The 22,261-nt window shown below is 31.5% G+C and overlaps 1 protein-coding gene across 1 annotated transcript in view; it reads left to right on the top strand.

The window, feature by feature from the left end:
• The window catches only part of LOC134694423 (uncharacterized), a 153,613-nt gene extending 132,120 nt beyond the window's left edge, over window positions 1-21,493 (top strand). Inside the window, exons 4-9 of the mRNA XM_063555431.1 lie at window positions 13,058-13,174; window positions 13,975-14,166; window positions 15,044-15,139; window positions 17,419-17,595; window positions 20,117-20,326; window positions 21,402-21,493. Coding sequence (XP_063411501.1) covers window positions 13,058-13,174; window positions 13,975-14,166; window positions 15,044-15,139; window positions 17,419-17,595; window positions 20,117-20,326; window positions 21,402-21,493 — 884 coding nt within the window. The remainder of the gene's footprint in view (window positions 1-13,057; window positions 13,175-13,974; window positions 14,167-15,043; window positions 15,140-17,418; window positions 17,596-20,116; window positions 20,327-21,401) is intronic.
• The last annotated feature ends 768 nt before the right edge of the window (window positions 21,494-22,261 follow it).

The following is a 22,261-nucleotide window of genomic DNA, read 5'->3' as shown; positions in this document are numbered from 1 at the left end:
ATGACTTTAAGAGGGTCAAAAAAAATTTAATCTCTAAGGGTGTGAATGTTTTGCCCCACGACTTTTTGTATTTTCTCTAATCTTTTTGATTTACTAATTACATCAAGTAATGTATCTTTTTATTATTATTATTTATATAAGTGTTATATACGTGGAATGAGGCCAATGAGGCAACTCTTTACAAGAGACCAAAATATAAAGTAAAAGTACGGTGAAGTTCCTCATGCAAAGTTAACCGTAGATTAAAGAAGCTTTTATGTTTATGTGTTATAGCACTTACAGTTGCAGTTTATTCGTGATATCTTGCTTTCATGTAATTAGGTTTAATGTGTAATACCACCTATGATTTCTCCTAATAGTCTTTGTGAACTTACATGAAGATTTTGCATAAGTTATCCATGTTTCAAATAAAGTATATGATATGATTCATATTGTATCCTGTCCAGAACTTCTATTATGGACAAAATTTCACATAAAATAGCATTGCATATAAGAAAATAACCATCACTCGAATCTTACCAATCAAATTTTCACCTTGATTTTACCTGTGTACTAGCTTTAGTGAACATGTAATCTTACGTTTCTAAAATATTCTATAGAAACACCAAATAACAAAATAATTGTGCTTTGAAATGCCCAAGATATATGTTTATGACCAAGAAATGTTTTACTGCTATGAAATGTAGGATTATTTTCCTAAAACTGTAAATTCAAGGGCATTTTTTCGAACCTTTTTTGTATGCATTCGAATGTGAGGCAGTATAGTTTGTTGGTATTACACCTAAAGTAAACATGAAACCTTTAAAAATTGGAAAAATCTCATGTAGTGTATTGTCCTTCGAAAAACAAAAGAAAAGTATGCAATGGGAATCCATGCTACATTGGTTGTTGCTCACAAGAAAGCTACTAAACCAAGAGTTCTTAGTGGTGAAAATAAAATCACTCATTCTCTTATTGTATGATAAAGCATAGAAAACTATATACAGAGCATCAAAAACCACATCAAAACAAGGGTTGATCTGAAGTGCTGCGGAGAGATAAGCAGATCATGCTCCAATTGTTGCACCCGTCAAATTACCCACTAACTTTATTAGGGAAACGAATTAAAAAATATTGAAGAGACGACTTCAATCAAATCATTTTTATATAATCTTTACGTTTGATTAAATAGCTGCCTTGTTTTTAATTGATGGTGTTCTTGATCCAAATTATTCTACCACATATCAAAACTTTTAATTAATACTTGTCGAAAAATATCTATTTATGTCATCTAGGTTTATATCTAAATCTTATCTATTTATGTCATCTTGGTTTATAAATCTTATTTATTTATGTCATCCAGGTTTATAAATCTACAAAGAGATATAATTTTCCATCCGAGTGGTTTCAACTTCCTGTTTATATACATCCCATTCCAAGCATATAAAACTTGACCTTTATATAGTTTTGTGACGGTCGTTCCATGGGAGATATACAGATTTATGGACCGAAGGAAATTCATATTTCGAAAGCATAGTCCTATCTATATGTAATGCTTTTGGACATGTAGAGGGTTAGCAAATATGCATACCTCTCAAGACAGTAGACAAGAATGATTTGTACCATGACACTCTTTGATATGCAACATCACTTGTATATGTTTATATATACTTATTTATTTACATGAAAGTCATGCATCTTATATGTTTTAGGAATGGTCCTTCAAATTGTTCAACTAGATTAGGCTTAATAGACGTTTTGGTAAAGACAGTTGTCATAATTTTGTTATTCAGTAACTGTATATGACATTTTTTTTTGATAACTGTCAAATGTCAAATACATTACAATCTTCAAATTGAGAATAATCGTAAAATTGAACGTGATAAATAATTTCGCTATGTTAAAATTCATCCTTTCATCGCATTCGTATGTTGTATGATTATGCTATGAATACCCCATACTCTGTATTAGTGTTCTGTTTATAGTGGTCTCAATAGGTTTCGTCGAAATCATAAATCAAGACAACAACGCCATAGAAATATAAAAAAAGAAGATGTGGTATGATTGTCAATGAGACAACTCTCCACAAGAGCCCAAATTACACAGAAATGAACCATTATAGGTCACCGTACGGCCTTCACCAATGAGCAACGTCCATACTGTACAAAAGTGCATTAATTTAAACAATAAGCAATTGTTTATTGCATACAAGCTCCAAGCAATTCAAAATAATATATAACATCCTCCTAAGGATCCGGATTGAAACAGTTACGTGACAAATCAGCCACTTATTATACAGCTTTATTCATATACCTATTACATCCCCCGTTTATTCGGAACTCTGCGTTGTTAGACTCTTTAATCGTTTATAATGTAGCGTTACTTAAATACTTGATTCAATTTCCGACCGGAAAATCGCCTCCTTCACTCGCTGGTCATGTTTTTCTCTTCCTTGTTGTTATACGAACATGAATGGAATGTATATAACGTTTATCATATTTATAAATGGATTGTTATCACTGTTTATATGCAAATGCGATTCAGGTATGTCCATACTACAAATATCATTTAGATTTAGAAATTAGCATTTTTTCTAAAAATATAAAATATATCAAGATAGAACTTGTGGTCATTGTATAGTCTGAATGATTTTGTAAATATAACTTTTAAACAAACGTTATTCCCTTTGAAATATTTATCATTGTTGAGGCATTATGTAGCTTACTTTACGTTCTATGTTTGTTTATTGTTTAAAGCCATATGGCTACTTATAGATTTAACGTCTATGCCATTTTGTCTCTGGTGTAGAGTTATCTCATTATCAATCATACCACGTCTCTTTATTTTTATATACAATTACTCGTTTGCATCATGACAATTCTAATATGTACATGTATGTAAAACCTATTTTCCTGGATTAATAGCAAATATTTTGATTTTATTTACCAAACATTAGAAAATCAAAGAAAAAGTACAAAACAATTAAGATGTCTTCTCGCTTTGTAGTGTCATACGTAAACTTGATATATAGTACATGTAGTGTATAACTACACTGTAGATTCAGGTAAGTGTATATTTCCAGAAAAATACGGATGTTACCAAGATATTTCAAGAAAAAGGCGAAAATCATTAAAATGTCTTCTCGCTTCTTAGTGTAATAACTGCTGTGTGATATTAACAATTGTATGTTAAATGAGTTACCTTCGTTAAATAAAGAATTTATTATTATTATTATTATTATTATTATTATTATTACACTCGCTTTAAAGTACCTTACCATACAATAGATTTAGATAACGTATAACATGTGTTTTGAGGAGAAGCGGAATATGCCAAAAGAGAGAGATAAAGGAGAAGGGAGATATCATAGGGATAGATAAAGGTGAGGGGAGATATCAAAAAGGATAGACAAGAGAGGGAAGATACCAAAGATATAGATATAAGAGAGGGAGTATACCAAAGGGATAGATAAGAGAGAGGGGAGAAACCAAAAGGATAGATAAAAGAGAGGGGAGATACCAAAAGGATAGATAAAAAAGAGGGGAGATACCAAAAGGGATAGTTAAAAGAGAGGGAAGATACCAAAAGGGATAGTTAAAAGAGAGGGAAGATACCAAAAGGATAGATAAAGGAGAGGGAAGATACCAAAAGGATAGATAAAAGAGAGGGAAGATACCAAAAGGATAGATAAAGGAGAGGGGAGATACCAAAAGGGATAGTTAAAAGAGAGGGAAGATACCAAAAGGATAGATAAAGGAGAGGGAAGATACCAAAAGGATAGATAAAGGAGAGGGAAGATACCAAACGGGATAGTTAAAAGAGAGGGAAGATACCAAAAGGATAGATAAAGGAGAGGGAAGATACCAAAAGGATAGATAAAGAAGAGGGGAGATACCAAAAGGATAGATAAAAGAGAGGGAAGATACCAAAAGGGATAGTTAAAAGAGAGGGAAGATACCAAAAGGGATAGTTAAAAGAGAGGGAGGATATCAAAGGGATAGATAAAAGAAAGGAAAGATACCAAAGATATATTAGATAGATAATCATACTCATTGGTCGACTGACGTCACGGCAAAAAAAATCGACAAAAAGGAAAAAAAACGATCTACAAAACGCAACATAAAAACACTAAAGAAATCAATGTAAAAAAGAGTTCCTCTTCCTTGATAAAGTACAAAAAATATCTCCATCTCCACTAAACTAAACTCCTGCAATTATCGAAAATCTAAGATGACAGTGCGTAAAAAAATTATAATATTTTTTAAAAGTTTGAAACCATCATTTTTCAGTTTCAACAAGCTCCCAACAAAGATTTATTATGATTTAATTTAATTCTGAGTACATTATATTTCTGATTTTTATACAACAGTAAAAAGTGTATAGTTACTATGGTTATTAATTGATGATAGAAAATGTGAAGCATTATGACTCGACTTTGTCGGTATAAACGCTGGACCATAGAGTGACAACCCTTTGACCTTCTGTATCAATTGTTCATATTAACATTATTGTCATTTAGATTTTCTTTTTAATGTGAGTTTATAACATGCATAGGTCTTAACACTATTTCTCGTAATAAGGAAGTATAAAATACCAAGTGTCTTAAAACAAGAAGTTCTTAACAATAAACTTAACCGTTATCCGGAAATTAAATTGAGAGGGCATACAATTATGAATGCACAGTAAGTTTATTGTATTATACAAGCGGAAATTTACAAAAATAATATGTTAAGTACGTCAGGCCTTCTTGTACATTGCCACAAAAGTGCGTAAAATGGCTAGCCACAATACAAGGTCAACCCACCATTGTTTTCTCTTAAAATAGCCTGTACCTAATGAGGAAAATGACAGTTGTTATCTTAAAGTTCGTTTCTGTATGTTTTGCATTATCATTTATCTTTTGTTCACTTCTGTTGTTTCGTTGTTTTCCTCTTATAGTTTATGTGTTCCCCTCGGTTTTAGTTTGTAATCCGGATTTGATTTTGTCTCAATCGATTTATGACTTTCGAAAAGCGATATACTACTGTTGCCTTTATTTACAATATTTACGTCAAAAGAAGGCTGATATATCTAACAGTATTTTTTTTAACGACTTACTAGTATTAAACAGAAATTGCATTTGATTACATTCGTAGACAATTTAAGTCTTGTGAAAACTGAATATATAAAAAAAACTAAATGATTTTAATTAAGTTTGGTGTTAACTGCAACGTTGATTTTTTGACGCTATATCTTAGTGGCAATTTATTATTGGTTGAGGAAGACGCAGTATCTAGTGTAAACCACTGGTTTTATAAGGAAAACAAAACGTGAATCCTAGTCAATTCGCCGTTTCAGAATCAAATGATTTTTTGGTAATATTTTCAAAAGTGTTTACCAAAACGTCGTGATTAGTTGAAAACGTCCAAGACAATCAAAATTCAACCAATGTCGTGACGTTATTTTCATTTTGGGGTACGAACAATGAAATAACCCATAGTACTTAATATTCGAAAACGGTCAATTAAGATAGGATTGGATCACACCTTCTACGTGCAGTGTACAAACTCAGAACCTCAGTGTTTTATGAAATAGCATAGTTTGATTTTACTCCCATTATGCGGAAAACAAACAAACAGATATTAATTCAATCTAATGAATGTACAGAATTTCTTTTCTTTTTAGTTTTGTCTTCCTTTCGAAAATATGCATATGAAGCCTTAAATATATATTTAAATTCAGGCGACATTTTGGCATAGAAAAGACACACCAATTAAACACAAGGACAACAATACATCGTACCTGCCACCCGATCCCTTATGGTGACTGTTGAAAAAATTCAATTATTATTTCAAATGTTCTTTTCATAACTCTTCTGAAATTTGTGTGTGTCAGTTACACATCCTTGTTAAGGCATTCTAGTATTTTTCACATGCAAGTGCGTATTGCCTGAACTAAGATAAGTAAAAGTAAAACAATAGGTCAGAGAGTATTTTACTAAGTGTGAAATGGTTAGTTTACCATTCGAAAATTGAAAACCTTCTGTTTGTCATGGATTTTAGTTTTTAAAACAGACCGTCTAGTTTTGGTAATATACTCAATATCAATATCAAACATATAAAATAAAGTAAAAGAAGCATTCTGCTGCTAAAAGAAATAAACCGATTAAGAGAAACCCCAAAACAAAAGGAAACCAGAGGATAAATGAGATGTATAAGTTATTCTAATGCAAAATTGTTTTGATTGGGTAACGTCACAAACTTTCATGGCATCAATTCAAAATTGTTGCTTTGAAAAACTTCCGCGCTAGCGCAGGCGACATATGACAGATTTTAAATGTATGATTTAACGTTGTTTTATGTCAGTTTCATTAGAATGGAGATAAAAATATTGTATCTTAAGTTCCAACGGCATCAATTGTTGATGTGATGGTCGCAAATACCCTTTACTGTATCCGCTAACGCGTCGCCAGTAAACTTAATTTGTGACCATTAAATCACCAATTGATGCCGTCGGAGTTTCAAATACAGTACAGTTTTTCTTAAATCTAAATGTTAGTTACAAGTATTGAGAACATAACATCATCGTTATGTTTAAAGGGAAATTAATTACAGGTAAGTTCGAATTCATTGGATATCTCAGATAAAACAAAAGCAAATGTACTTTTAAACTTACATCAAGAAAGGACCTTTTCAGCGACTCTGATTCCTCCCCCCTAACCCGACCCCCCAAAAAGCCAACTTTGAGATTTGAAGTTATACTGAAATGTGTATGACTAACGAGACAGTGTTTTGACTCTTAAGATTTGTTTGTGAAAGGTGCTTCAGGACTATATTTATCTGATTAAGTTTGATCTTCCTATAAGGTTTTTGTTTATGTACAACACCCACCATTTTAGTAACATTTCCTTGTTTAACAAGGACACTTTTATTCCTACTGATATTTATTACTACGCCTTACGTATGTATACGTAAGTGAATTAAAGTAATGAAACACGTCATAGTTAAGCTTAATGTTTACAAAAAGTAGTATGCTTGCCCAATTTGTTGAAAGAGTATAAACTATCTTACAAGACATATGCCAATATTTCATTACTTACGAATATTTGACTGAAAAAAAGGTTGCATTATAAAGGCAACAAATGTCAGATCCATCTTTTCACCAGAAAGCGGTTCTGGGGAAAAATTAAAATAACAACAGTACCGAACTCTTAGGAAATTCATGAAGGAAAGTCCGTTATCAAAGAGCAAAATCAAACGCTCGAAAACATCAAATTAATGAAAAACAACTGTCATATGCATGTATTGGTAAAAAAAAATTATTGTTTCTTTTTTTTGTAGATACTGTCAACATTTACTTGTCAGAGCAGGATGTAACAGGTTCAACAGATGACCTAACAGGGACTTGCAATGTTACTGGATTATCTAGAAATGAAGTTGTTTTGTCTGATATGTGTACCAGCTCACCTGTTTTGGCATGGGTAGGTGCATATGCAACCTATTCACCTTGGATAGAATATAAAGGTATGATATAATATTTACGCGAAGAAGACGCAAGCGAAATCATTATCATGTGCACTGTATTGTTAGAAAGAAAAACAAAGGTGGGGAATATCCATCTTTGACACCAAGTCACTTCGGTGTTGACATGGATATCAATTATATGGTCATTTTTATAAAAAAAAAAAATTCAAAATTTTGAATTTTTCGAAAAACTAAGGATTTTCTTACCCCCAGGAGTAGATTACCGTAGCTGTATTTGGCACAACTTTTTTGGAATTTGGGGTGCACAATGCTCTCCAACTTCGTATTTGTTAGTCTATTTAACTGTTGTTTTGATCTGAACGTCACTGATGAGTCTTATGTAGACGAAACGCGTGTCTGGGATATTAAATTATAATGCTGGTACCTTTGATAACTATTTACAGCACTGGGCCGATGCCACTGCTGGTGGACGTTTCGTCCCCGATGGTATCACCAGCCCAGTTGTCAGCACTTCGGTGTTGACATGAATATCAATTATTTGGTCATTTTTATAAATTTTCTGTTTACAAAACTTTGACTTTTTCGAAAAACTAAGGATTTTCTTACCCCCAGGAGTAAATTACCTTAGCCGTATTTGGCACAACTTATTGGAATTTTAGGTGCTCAATGCTCTTCAACTTCGTATTTGTTTGGCTTTTTAACTGTTTTGATCTGAGCGTCACTGATGAGTCTATAGTAGACGAAACGCGTGTCTGGCGTATTAAATTATAATGCTGGTACCTTTGATAACTATTGTAACAGAGTTCGGCAAAAGTACGACTTAAATCGACAATTTGCAATGTAATGGTCACAATCACAAATAGTTTAACCGATATGATAATGTTTGTGTCTACCTTCACTAGCGATATCTTTTTGCAGTCTTATTTAGATCTTTGATTTACGAATAGTCGTCTGACCTGTTATTTTACTGATTGTTCATATGTGATCTTATGACAAATGTAATATCAAATCTCATTCTAGATAAAACCCACATCTTTGTTTCATACTATAAAAAAATATGATAGGAACAGATTTTTTTAACAACTGTGCACTACCCAATGGTTTATAAAATTGATAAAAAAAAACGTTTAGTGTGATATGTAATTACCAAGCAATTTATTTGTTTATTTTCGAAAGCTATCTTATGAAAGTTTTTTTCTTGATAGCCGATTATTGAAATTCTCTCACAAACAGTATTGAAACCGAAAAAAATAAGGAATATTTAAAAAAAAAAAGAAGAAAGAAAAGAAAAAAGAAAATGAAAACAAATTGAAGTCGTCAAATCGTTATAATTCCTTGACAATAAATATATGAAAACAACGGTTTTTCATAACGAAGGTTTTGTCAACAGCTTTGCAACTCTTCTAAAGATGATAAACTTTTACTTTGTATCTCACAAACAAGGAAGTACAAATTCGATACTATATAAAATTATAAGGACGGTGTCAATGTCCTCTTATAGGGTTATTGTTGGTAGGTCACAGATACAATTGTTTTGCCACTTTAAATTCTACGAGGTATTTCCTGATCTTTTTGATATATTTCCTACTCATGGCTAACACATGTTCTATATACATATATATATATTGCTCTTTAAACTTTTTGTGCGGACGTGTTTTTAATATATGTATACATATATACTTTTGATTCTGATTTAACTTTTGTTCCCTTTTTTTTTTTCATTTTGACTAAAAAAATGTCTATTATTTTAAAACTTTTTTGTCAGTAGCGTTGTTTTTTTGTTGTTGTTTTATTCCCAATTAATCCACGCATTATTCCTAAGTCAATTTCTAGCACTGAATCAAATTTGAAACAAAAACCTTTTAGATTTATCTTATAAAGAATAAAACAGAAAGTTCACATGATTACTACCATTATGGCCGAAGATGACCATGTAGGATGTCAACCCGGTTTTGGTTTTGTTATTTATCATGTTAAAATTCCCGATTCAGTTGGAAGGACGGGCTTATCCTCTTTGAACTTTATTTTCTACAAGGCCCTTTTTTCAAATAGTTTATAATTTTATTAATAAACGAAGGCAATACTAGTTCAATGGTCATAACTCGATTTATCTGAAACAAATCTTGATCACAAATTAAAACTGAGGGAACCGCATTAACTATAAGAGGAAACTAACGCCAACATACATAGAAGCGGACTATGTGATAACAACTGCCTACACAAAAATTTGCACAATCTCATTCGAAATACGTATTTTGTGAATGCAACGGTATAATGAATCCTGTTTAGGCATTTGAAAAACTTACTAATACAAAAACTGTTATTATTATAAGTTATCGTTGCTCTGTAAGCAAGGATATAAAAAAGATATTCTTACAAAAAACAATCCTGATTGATGAAATCCAATAATCATCTATACTCGACTATTATATAGTCCTTCAATTACAATTATTTTTATGGTTAACATTTACATGTGAAAAAACTTTATTAAAAAGAATTTGGGAAATTTGTCTATACAACGAGTACGCCGAATATCCAATATTGATACATTTTAAAATATAAAAACTGTTGTAAAATGTTTTCATTGCTGGATATTTTACTCTTTAAATGTCAGGGAAGTGAATTGTGATTTTGAACTACAAACAATTGAAACATGTTACTAATACAATACAATTATAATTATTATTTATTTGAATCTGTACAAAAATAACTAACGGTCATAAGTCATCAAAAGTGATCTAACAAAGTTACTGAACTTCAAGGGAAATTCAAACAGAAAGTCCTTTATGAAATTGCAAAATCAAAAGCTCAATCACATCTTAACAAAAAGTCACATTACAAAGTAAAATAATGCATCTGTATATTTATCTCAGTTGTATTTATTTCTTTATGTATGAAAAAATATTGTAAAAGCTTGTAAAATCTTCACGTCCATACTTTTATTGAAATTTGAAATATTTTTATTGAGGAGCTTTTCCTGTAACCATAAGCTATAAAAGAAATTATAAAATATATCTTATTCAATTTTAAAAACCTAGGAGAAATAGTACCGTAAGTAGCATGAATTCAAAAGAATTTTTTGTGCTTCACCTCAGGTTGTACTTGTATACATGAGGATGTAAAATTACCCATGTCTACGGATATGAACGAAGTCATCAAATTTATCCCTTGCCTTGGTCTGAATCTGGTGAGTTTACGGAAAATTCCTGATGAAGTTTAACATGAAAGAATGTTTTTTTGGCTTATTGTTTTTTTGTCTTGACATTTGGAAATCTGACATATTATCTTCGGGGAAAATTTTACTACCTTTGACTAAAAGACGTTTAAATAAGCTTTGGATTTCAAATATTTTGGCTACGAACATCACTGAAGAGACATGTATTGTCGAAATGCGCATCTGGTGCAAGAAAATTGATACCGTTAATTTTATTAATTTCTAATCATGAGACAGGGAAACTGGAATTTTTCAAATTTGTCAGTCAATGTTTGCAGTGTTACATCGTAGATGACCTGACGTTGACGTGGGTCATTTACACAACTATGTAGTCCCGTTCATATGTGGTAGGAAAGTGATGCATTTACTAAAACAAATGCAAATACTCGGCATTAAAGAATAATACCGTTAGTGGAGTACTTATGTAATTACATACATATGGGTTATCTGCACAATTCAATGTATTACTGGGAACAACCTTGAAAAACAGGAAATTTGAGCGTGAAGTTCTCAGAGGGGTAATGGCTTGCAACGTCGGGGTATATCGTAAGCTACACCAGGGCTAAGGGTTTGTAACATGACTGTGAGTGTTTAACAACGTACGTTAGCCAATCAAAATCCTGGAAATATATCCGGAGATTAGATTTCCTATCTGATTATTTTTTTAGTTTGTAATTCGCCTTTCAATTTCACAGATAATAGTATTTAGCATACAAGGTGTTCGATTCGGTCCATATTCTTTGAGAGCATTTTATAATGTTAGTCTTTTATTGAATACTTTCCCTTTTAAGTTCTTTTAAATTTGAATTTTATTTATTTTAGGATGTGGAATTTTAAAGTCCAACGCCCTACTTCTTCAAATAGATTATACTCAAAAGAATTTCAGTATGGAACCAGACATTTTTAAATGTGTCGAACATTGCCAAATGAAAAAAGTTAACCACAATTATATTGGGTTTCAGCGATATAAATGTTTATGTTATTTTACTGGGGATATAGAAATAGTGCAATGTAACAACACTACTATCACAGAATGCGGTGATAATCAGAACTTCATCTGCGGAGATCAGGATAATGTTACTGTGATATATGAGATAAAAAGTAGGTGCATTATATTGAGGGTTTGTATATAATTACACTAAGTCAAATACCTTCTATATATATATTTGTATTTTACTTATTCCATGCTTGTTAGAGAATGTGGCATTATGGCCAACCAGATAAGTATCCAAAAGATACCGAAAGAGCGAAGATACGATCAACTGTAGGTATTACTAAATAGGGCAATTTATTAAAATTATTTTAATTACATTTTACCCCGATCAGCTATTTAAGGAAATTAATTGAATACTATAATAGCATATACGCATGTAAATATTTATATGGCTGTCCTAATGAAATCCGGGTCTCCTTCCATACACACAATGTATATAATTACGCAGGTAAAGTGCGAAAGAATTTCGAGGATCTCAAAAGGTAACTACCTAAAAGTTTTACATAATGTTCTTAACGTAACACATAAAGGTTTACATATCCGAACCAAACAAACGGAACCCCTTCCAAGCAAGAATGATCTGTGCACTAGTTTGGGATGTTTATAAACACACGTCCAGTCAGAACAAAAACGTTAAATTCGATCCGTAGCGTATGAAAATATCCATCGAACATTTTACCTTATCTATATTATTTGATTTATTTCACTTGACTGGATGAGGTTTAACCTATTCGCTTATTAGAGACCCGTCCATCTATAGACAGGAGTTTTGGGATAAACTCAATGAAGTGTCCAGTTATTTTTCCCATAATGTACATTCAATTCTTTTGTATATCCGTTCGGTGACACTGATAGGTGATTAGAAATCAATAATAATTATAACGGCAATCAACCTTATCGCAAACATCTTCAAATAGACTGTCCTTATGCAAAATAAAATCCGATCAGTTGAAATAACATTGGTAATAGTTCAGTAAAGGTACCAAATCGGATCTTCTTTTCAGTCAATCCACTGTGCAGTCATATGCATATCAAAATGTTAGTTTTGATTTTTTCCAGGAATGTAAGCAAACAATTATCAATCCAGTTGTCTAATATTATTGATGAATAAGCAAATTTTATATTAGAGTCCTTGCAATTCTAAGCAAGTATTTAACTCCTTATTTTATCATTCAGTAAACAAGCATGTTTATTGTTTTTCTAGCCTGTTTAAAGATACGAAAAACTCGTTGCTAATCCACAACCGTCGAATATTTCTTTTAATTGCATTTTTTTCTTTTATGCCCTCATATCTGCGGTGATGTTGTTGTCCTTACATTTAGTATAGCACTACAATGTATTTTGTTGAAAGGGTTACACAATGACAAAATGAACAATTTCTGAAAACAGTCTATTGATTTTGTTTAGATCAGGTTATTGATTCGTCAAATAACACCGGTGAGTGTGGAGTAGTGAAGATAGATCATAACCAGACAACATTTAGTAGTATGGAATGTTCGTCGAAGGCAGCATTATTATGCTTTGGTGAGTGAAAAATTGAATAAATCGCATGCATGATGCGAGATCGTATGAATCGACGACATAATCTATATATGCATCACTCACCATGAGAAAAGTATATTCTAACATAGCAGAAAAGTGGGATAAAGTTGTTAATTTTGTCACAAACAAGACTGGTTCATCAGTTCTGTAGACGACATAATCTATATATGCATCACAAACCATGCAAAACCAAACTTATTCAGTCAAAATTTATTACGAATAAATGCAAGAAGTATGTTTGTTTACTATTTATCATAATTTGTTTAATTTTATGAAGCTCTTTCTTAAATCCGTCGCTTTTCGGAGTTCTCTTACATCCATAACAATAAGAAAGAACAAAAGAAATAAATGATTCAGTCCAATCTAATTCATGGTGCATCTATTTAAATGCCCGTAAATGTAAGTAAGGCATTAGATATATTATTGTCCTATATTTTATTTCACTAAATTATATATCAATATAAACGATATTTGTATATACGTTCATGCAAATGAAACTCAAGGAAACGATAAACCAAACTGGCTATTTTATCAGTAAATCACACTTTAAATCGCTCAGAGTCTATGAAACTTTATACTCTAAAGATATATCAACAACATGTATTCCTCTAGAGCACAAAACATTAAGATGTCACCAGAACAACATGGAAAATGCATATGCAACAGGGTTTGATAATATAAGCACAACCCTACCACAATATTATCATCGACTTTATTTTCAAGTTATACTATTGACTATTTTCATCATAATTTGATAAAATGTTTTATTTAATATTTGACAGACAATGACACAAGTGCATTGCATGTAATTCCTAGTAAGACAGACAAGTGGGAACAAGCTGTTCTGTTTTGTCTAAAACATGACTGGTTGATTAGTTCTGTACAGAATATAATGAATGGAAGCTTACCAAACAAAACAGAGGGAACATATTGGGTTTCTGCAGTTCGTGGTACCTCATACACATCTCTACAAGGTGAATATTAATTCAATTTGAGAAAAACATCCACAGTTACAGACAACTACATGAGTGTTCTTTTTGTTGAAAAGAATATATTAACTCATTTCTTAACAAATAACTTACTTTTAAAGCATCGAGATGGATTAATACTGCAATCACATTGTTTTTGCAAATTTGCATTATTCCTAATAAGACATAAGGACAAACATTAAAACCAGACGACTTTTTGAAGACTTTCAAGTTCATGTTCATTTATTTTTCTTTCTTAAGTTCTTCAATGCAAAACAATTGGTTTTGTATCAAAACTTTCTTCTGGGTAATACCTATTTCGGGAAATATTACTAATGGTTTTAATACATATTTATGAACTTTTTTACATTGAAGTTCAAGCTAAATTAATATATATTTTGACCGTGCTACATTTATATAGTCAAAAGAGGCCTGGGTAATTGGATCTAACTTTTTAAAATATCCTTCGTCTGAAGTTGACATTTGTAAATAAATAATGTGTAACCTACATTGTTTAATTCTATCGATCACAAACAATGAGTTTCTAAAATTTATTTATTTTAGTATCTTCAAAGTAAAAACTGAAAGTTGACGTTAGCAATGTAATAGCGGAAATAAAGGCAACAATAGTATACAGGTGTTCACAAATCGATTAAGAGAAAACAAATCTGTTTTATAAACTAACACAGGCAGTTATAAATGCATAATTAATTATATAGTGTGCAGATAAACCAACACAAAGGTTGAAAAGATTGTCATCTATTTACAAAAACAAACAAGTTGCTTAGCGTCACTATACGGATGCAAGTCAAAGACAGATGCATAGTTAATATGCACCAATAATTGATACATGAAATAAACATGGTCGGTTTTGTTTGTTTAGATGATAGCTTTGAATGTGACATAGTTAAGATAAATGTTACCAAGCCAACATTTGGAAGAATGTCATGTTTGAACAACGCAACAATATTATGTTATAGTAAGTAAATTTTATTATGTTAAAAACAATCTTAAGACAGAGAGTATATTTTTAAATTACTTTTCGATAATCTGATAGAATATATTACTTTGAATAGCATATTAGATTTTTTTAAAAGTACACGAAATAGGACAACATTACTCAAAAAGAAGAGTAAACACTGTGAGACACACAAGAATTAAATAACTTTAATATTGCTTATTACAAACCACACAACATATATTTGTATCATAAAGACGAATAAGTAGTTTTATTTTTAAAACATAGTTCATTTTAAACTGGGTTTGCATACAGGAAACCCCTGCAATATAGGTATTTGCGGTATAACGGCGAGAGTGTAAACTTTCAGCTAGCTCTTATTTTTCTCAAGCAATAATTTGATAGCTGATTGTACAATTCTTTTGACATTCAAATATGGTATTGCTGATGACATACTGGAGATCAAGTTAGATTGATGATTTTTGCCTTGTTATTCTGGAGGTTTTTTTTTTGCATTTTGTGATGCATGCCGTGTAAAACCATAGGAACTTATTATGTACACCCCTTGTCAATGAAGTCCGTAATGTGTGAACATGCACGTGCATTACGTTAAAATTAGGATATATAAACACGAAACATTAGTTTTATTACTGATGAGAAAGGGAAGTAGACAACTGATTTTTGTTTAATCTTCACCTGAGTCATAGATTCTAGTTTGTAATTGTTTAAATATGTGTTGATATATCGAAGAAACGACTTAAATATGAAGCTTCACTTTTAACTTCGGAAGCATCCTAAATCTTATTTACGGTAAGCGGGATATATGAAATGCAAATACTCAATTGAATTTGGGACACTGAGTATATTACTTATATATATATATCTGAAAGTAGAAATAAAGATGTTTCTTCCTCTTGCCATTAAGAAGTTTTCTGTATGTATTCTGTTTCATATGAGTACATAAACTAAAAGGGAGTAGGGACGCACACTTGTATACATTGGTATACCGATTATCTGTAAACAAATATATGTGAACGTTTAAAAGATCCAACGTTTTGAGGATATCACCTTCGTTGTACTTGTGACCAAATTAAAAAATTGTAATTACGATTGTCATGTAGAAGTATCTCTGTTCGATCTTTTTAAGTTGAGAAAGGATAATACATGTATTGGGAAAAAGCGTAGAGAAATCATACATTATGATATTGCTGCAAATTTCAAAGATTGGGATTTTGTCGTATAACTTTTGAATTTTGAGATTCCAAAAGTGAATGTCACAGTAAGTTTACTTCGTAGGACTTTTTTTATAGCAGAAAAAACTCTTCAGAAGAGCGAATGTTAAAGAATACGATAACACAAAATGTTAATCTAAAACAAAGCGTAGGATTATTTTTTTATTCTCGTGGGATTTTGTCTGATGCTTGGTCCGTTTCTGTGTGTGTTACTTTTCAGTGTTGTGTCGTTTTTCTCCTCTTATACTTAATGCGTTTCCTTCGATTTTAGTTTGTTACCCCGATTTTGTTTTGTGTCCATGGATTTATGAGTTTTGAACAGCGGTATACTACTGTTGCCTTTATATAGAACACATAGAAATAGTTGAGCCAGGTTTGGAGCGGAAAATCTCTGTCTGGAAATTTCTCTACCTTTAAGAAAACTCTTATGCAACATTTTAAGTAGCCTTCATTTTGATTAAATAACGTCACCAATTCTCATGTCATCATTCACAATTGATTCTTTAAATAATACGCACAAGCACAAACGATATATTACAGATTTTAAATGTTGTTTTCTGTTAGTTTCATAAGAATGGAGATAGCAATATTAAAGTGTAAGCTCCAGAGGCATCAACAGGTGATTTGATGGTTGCAAATATCCGTTTACTGGCTCTGCTAACGCGTCGATCGTAAACTAAATTTTCGACGATCAATCACAAAAAGATGCTGTCAGAGCTTAAGATTAATACAGTTATATCATAATCATTACCGAATTCATAACGAATTTACAATTCTTGAAGCACCTGGTGGGGTTCACCAATTGATTGTTCTTCAGCACTCGTCTTTGCATATTTTGTTACGCTCGTTCACAGAATTTCTTACTAATACGTTCGTTCCTGGTTTTTGATAGCGTTCGTATTGATAATATTCAGGTTTTTTAACGTGTTGTCATTTTGCTCATAGTATAAGTTGTTGTATTTCTTTTTTTATTCTGTCATTGATTTATTTTGATTAATATTATATTCAGATTATACGAAGAATCGTTACTATGTTAACAGTGTTGAAACATATTTTATTGTTTGACAGAAAACGGAACTTTAACAGCATATCCTTCGCAGGTCAAAAATTGGAGTGATTCTGTACAATTTTGTCAAGAACAAGACAAGTTGATGAGTTCTGCAGATAGTGTAATTAATAGAAGCTTACTCAACGTAGCAGATGGTACATACTGGGTGTCTGAGATTCGTCGTTTATCTGTACAAGGTAAAAGTTACAATCTACACTTCTAACGGAAGATAACTATTGCATTGAGCCGCAACTTCTCTGAAACCAAACAAAGTCGGAAATATTTGAGATATGACGTATAGATGTAGTGTTTTATACTTCCCAAATTCGTCTTTCAAACAATATTTTACACAAAATACACCCTTTTTAATAGCGAATATCTGAACTCGGAGACCGTTATCATGGTAATCAATCCATGTCTTATTTAATAAACGTTTTCGTGCATGCTCAGTCGTCATACTGCCTGTGAAATTTAAAACTCTTTGTTTTAACATTTCACTCGTACCGCAAATGTATGGTCATCTTCTAGTAGCATATTAAAGGTAGAGCCAATTCCAACTGAACATATTGACATTAGTGCAATTTAAAAAAACAAAACATGCTTATAATATCATGAATATTGTCCCTTTCTCAAACTGACAGACGGGTTGGTGTAATTTTGGATTCCTAAGCCCCTATTTCTAAATATAAAGTTCAATGATAAATGCCTCAAAGATATTTTTATATAGAATATTTGATATCTCAGTAAATATAGTAACATTGAAAATCACAACATGCAATTCGATAAACAAAACGGGCATCAAATGACAATTAATTGGATTCATTTTGGTTCAGTTTAAAAATGTCAAATTAAACAAAATTCCTTTATAAAAAAATCGATAATGTACTAAATTTGTCATAATAAAGGGCCAAAGGTATATACTAATAAATTAAATTTGATAATAAACATGCAACAAAATTACCAAATCCACAAAACAAAATGACAAAAAAGGCAGTCTGTATAACACACCATAGTAAATATTAAACTAGCAACTTAAAGGTAAATCCAGATAAGCGCTTCGGAGGTATGAAATTATTAGACGTGTTGTTTTTAAATTTGTTTACATCACTGGGTCGATACCTCTACTGGTGGACTATCAGTACCCGAGGTTAACAGTTCAGTAGTTAGTACTTCGGTACTGACATGATTTAACAAACTTTTCTAAAATTACCCGTTTATAAATTTTAAAATTACTGTAAATCAACTTATTTTCGCAGGCGATTTGTTTTCGTCACTTTCGCGAGAAGAAGATTGACGCGAATATGAATCGTCACGAAAACATAAAACTTTGATCTTTCCTTGTCCAATTACACCAAGCATATGTTAAAAATCGCAAAATTAAATCGCTGCAAAAAGGGATAGAAAAAGGTTAAAAGCGAAATAAAGTATCCCCGAAAATAAGTTGGTTTACAGTATTAAGAAACTACGGTTTCAACGCCCTCAGGCAAAGTTGATTTCAGATGAACTCGGCTATTCATTTTAGGTATTTTTGACATAGAGCTCTTCCACGGTTTCGGTACTTACACAAACTCGGATTTCTAGTGTATGGCTTTGAGCTTTCCTGATGAAGGTAAATCCAGAAAAGCGCTTCGGACGCATGAAATTATTAAACGTGTTGTTTTCAATTTTGAACCTGTGGTTATTGGTGCTCCTCCGTATGGTTCAGTAGATTCTTTACCGAAGGTGTAAACCGTCGAGTTGTTAGTGAGTGAAATTTGTGAAAATGTATCATTCGATGATATTAAATGGGTGAATAACATAATAGGAGAAAATGCCATGAACTTCTGGAAAGATTCTTACAAACACTTTTTTAATTTTCTAATAATCTTTAAACTAATTTACTTAAATTTCTTATTTCTTATTCTATGAATGAAATTGATTTTGCGATTTAGAAATGTTAAAATCATAATAAAGTCAATCAATGATTAAGTACAATTTTTATAGGATAAAAAAGACTAAGTATAAAAAAAACTCATGAATCAACAGATAAAAATATATATCAATTACATCGAAGTTTTTTGTAAAACTACAGATTTTTTAATTCTCTTTCAATATTTATCAATTATAGACTTTTAACGTATTGACTGAGTGAAAGTCCTTAATGTAAACATTACATGTGTAAACAAATGGATTTTGCGATTGAGAAATGTTATAATTATAATAAAGTCAATCAATGATTATTATGTATTAGAAAAATAGGGTTCTTTCTGTATATTTTTAAATAGTATTTTGTAAAAATTTAAACATGATATTGGAAATATCCATATTCTTTTGACAACTTCATAGCTTGTTGCATCAGCTATATTTGATTCTTAGCATGACATTCAACATAAAGTTCTTGAAATCTCCTGATTTACTTGCAACATTTCCTTTCATTTGCTGTGGCGCGTCCTCCATGGTTGCAATTTGTTACGTCGTCAAAATCTAAAGATAGCAAGATTTTTTATATCGACCACCAATTTACATACAAATAGAAATATAGCGTCAATGTAGTTAAAATTAGAAAAAAAGGCTTCGAATACGTAGAATAACCTTTGAAATACGCAATCGTTATATCCTGTGAACACAGTAGAATGCTACATCATAAAATTTTGTAATATATATTTAAACACTCACATGATTTAATAACTAAATGTTTCTACAAACATACAAGTTTAAAAGCTATCACTGATTTTTTAGATTCTGACACTGACTTCTGTGTTGCGTCCCTTGTTGAAAATGGCAAGAAAATGATACCTATAGTAAAATCCTGTGATGTTAAACTGCCTGTCGCATGTCAAAGTGGTAGCTTTGAGCCATGGAACGGGACATCACGTGAGTGTGTAACGTCAGGAAATGAAATAACTTCAGCAAACACCTACATCACAACAAATATGGCAAACGTTGCAGGTAATGATCAAATTAAAAAAAAATTGCTGTCAAAAATACGTTTGCAAAGCAACACCAATATTGCACAGGTAAAATATTTCCTTGCTATATAACAATTGCCTAAAATCATTTAAGTATAATTTTGCACAAAAGAAACAAAATATTTAAATGAATTAACGTGCTCAAATCTGAATCATAAAACTTTATTAATGCTGCCACATGCGTTTTTTCACACGGATGTTTCATAATTGTTAACTAATTCCTGATGGGGTCCGTAAAATATACAGAGGGATGATTTCAACTCAAAAAACTTTGAACTCTTGGTTCAATAGCTACCTTGTGAGCAGCATCCCTCTATCAATGAAATTATGATTTACTTCTTACTTTGTTTCACTGTTTCTTGTAACTATTCAAACTTAAAATCAGCAAAGCTAACTACTCGAATCCATTTTGTTTTAGTCGTCATTTGTGAAAAGGTTCAGAAAATGAAGGGGAGGCTATTTTTTCAAAGTTTAGTTCAAAATACCTGAGAGGGCATTCATCTCTACTTTGTGGTTTTCAGAACACAACCCGGCATTTAATTTGGCTAAGATGAACGTTGTTCTGAAAAAAATTCTGGAGAAAATTGACTGCCTATAATAAGTCATCCGCGCACGCGCACGTTAATGACATCTTAATACGAAAAGGATTCTAGTTGCATGTATTAGATGTCGTGTTACGTAGGTGGTATAGTGAAAGAAAATTGAAAATTATGTGCTAACAATGAAACAAATCATGTACCAATGATCATCGGCATGATTGCAGAATATAATTATATCAAATTGTTTAAGCAGGACGTTTTTCAAGAATTTTGTTGAGGGTTCAATTAGGCTGAATACACTTCACCAGAGATCATTGATACATACAGAATGTTTGTATCAAAGCTTGATAAAAAAAAAGACTATAAAATTCGCATCTTATTTAGAATCTTTTGATGATTTTAAAATTAAATCTCATTTTCAGATTTATTTTATGATTTAAATAACTATCTCAAATATTTTTTATAAATATTTAAAACTGTATTCCAATTTTAGATTGTTTTTGAAATAAATTTCAGTCCAGTCCCAATTGCTAACTGAAAGAAATCTGATAATTATAATTGTCAGTGGAAGTATTGGCTTGGTTTTTTTAGTTACAGTAGTTATGTGAGTAAAATAATTATTTTATTATTTTTAACGCAGGTGGTATATAGTTATACGGAGTCCGTCCTACTTTTCTTCCATCTTAACAGTTGTATCAACAACTTCTCCCGAATGGCTTAACACAATTATTAATTGTTAACAATTTTTTTGGCGATTACCTATACGCAATTACGCCTTGCAGGTGCGTGGATATTATATTCAAGTTTTGCTCGTAGTACCTCCCGTTTTATAACAAAGTTTTGTGATCGATTTATTTTCGCACATTTCTTATGTCAAGTAAAACAAATTGAGGATTATTCGTCGTCCGGAATATTTCGAGCTTGTTTATTCTCTATTTAAATACAACAACATATCTATAATTAAATCCACAAAAATAAGCTGTTGCAAGGTTGTCTTAGAAGAACTACACTCAAACATGTATATATGCGTACAAGCCGAAGAAAACCCAATAACACAATTAGCGAATATAAGAAAAAAAACGTGCCAACAAAACATAATACAGAAAAATAAATATTTAGCACTTAGTTCCCACCAAAGAAAATTATGGAGTGAATTCGATTGTCTCTGAATGATAAGCAGTTTCTATTCCTCTAGCGGCAATCATAGTTACGCACACAAAAGGTACACATTAGAAGTAAATTTCAGTCGGTGATGTCATAGTCGAGGAAGGGAGCACGGTATTTTGACCAAGACGAATTGGAACACATATAAATCTGGTCTTAATTGATACATATTAATTTCCAGATCATGGTAGCGTTGCCTACACATTAGACAA

The sequence above is a fragment of the Mytilus trossulus genome, chromosome 13 (genome assembly GCF_036588685.1).
Source record: "Mytilus trossulus isolate FHL-02 chromosome 13, PNRI_Mtr1.1.1.hap1, whole genome shotgun sequence".
Classification (NCBI taxonomy): Eukaryota; Metazoa; Mollusca; class Bivalvia; order Mytilida; family Mytilidae; genus Mytilus; species Mytilus trossulus.
The sequence above is the reverse complement of the archived record's forward strand: the minus strand, read 5'-3'. Positions and strand labels throughout refer to the sequence as shown.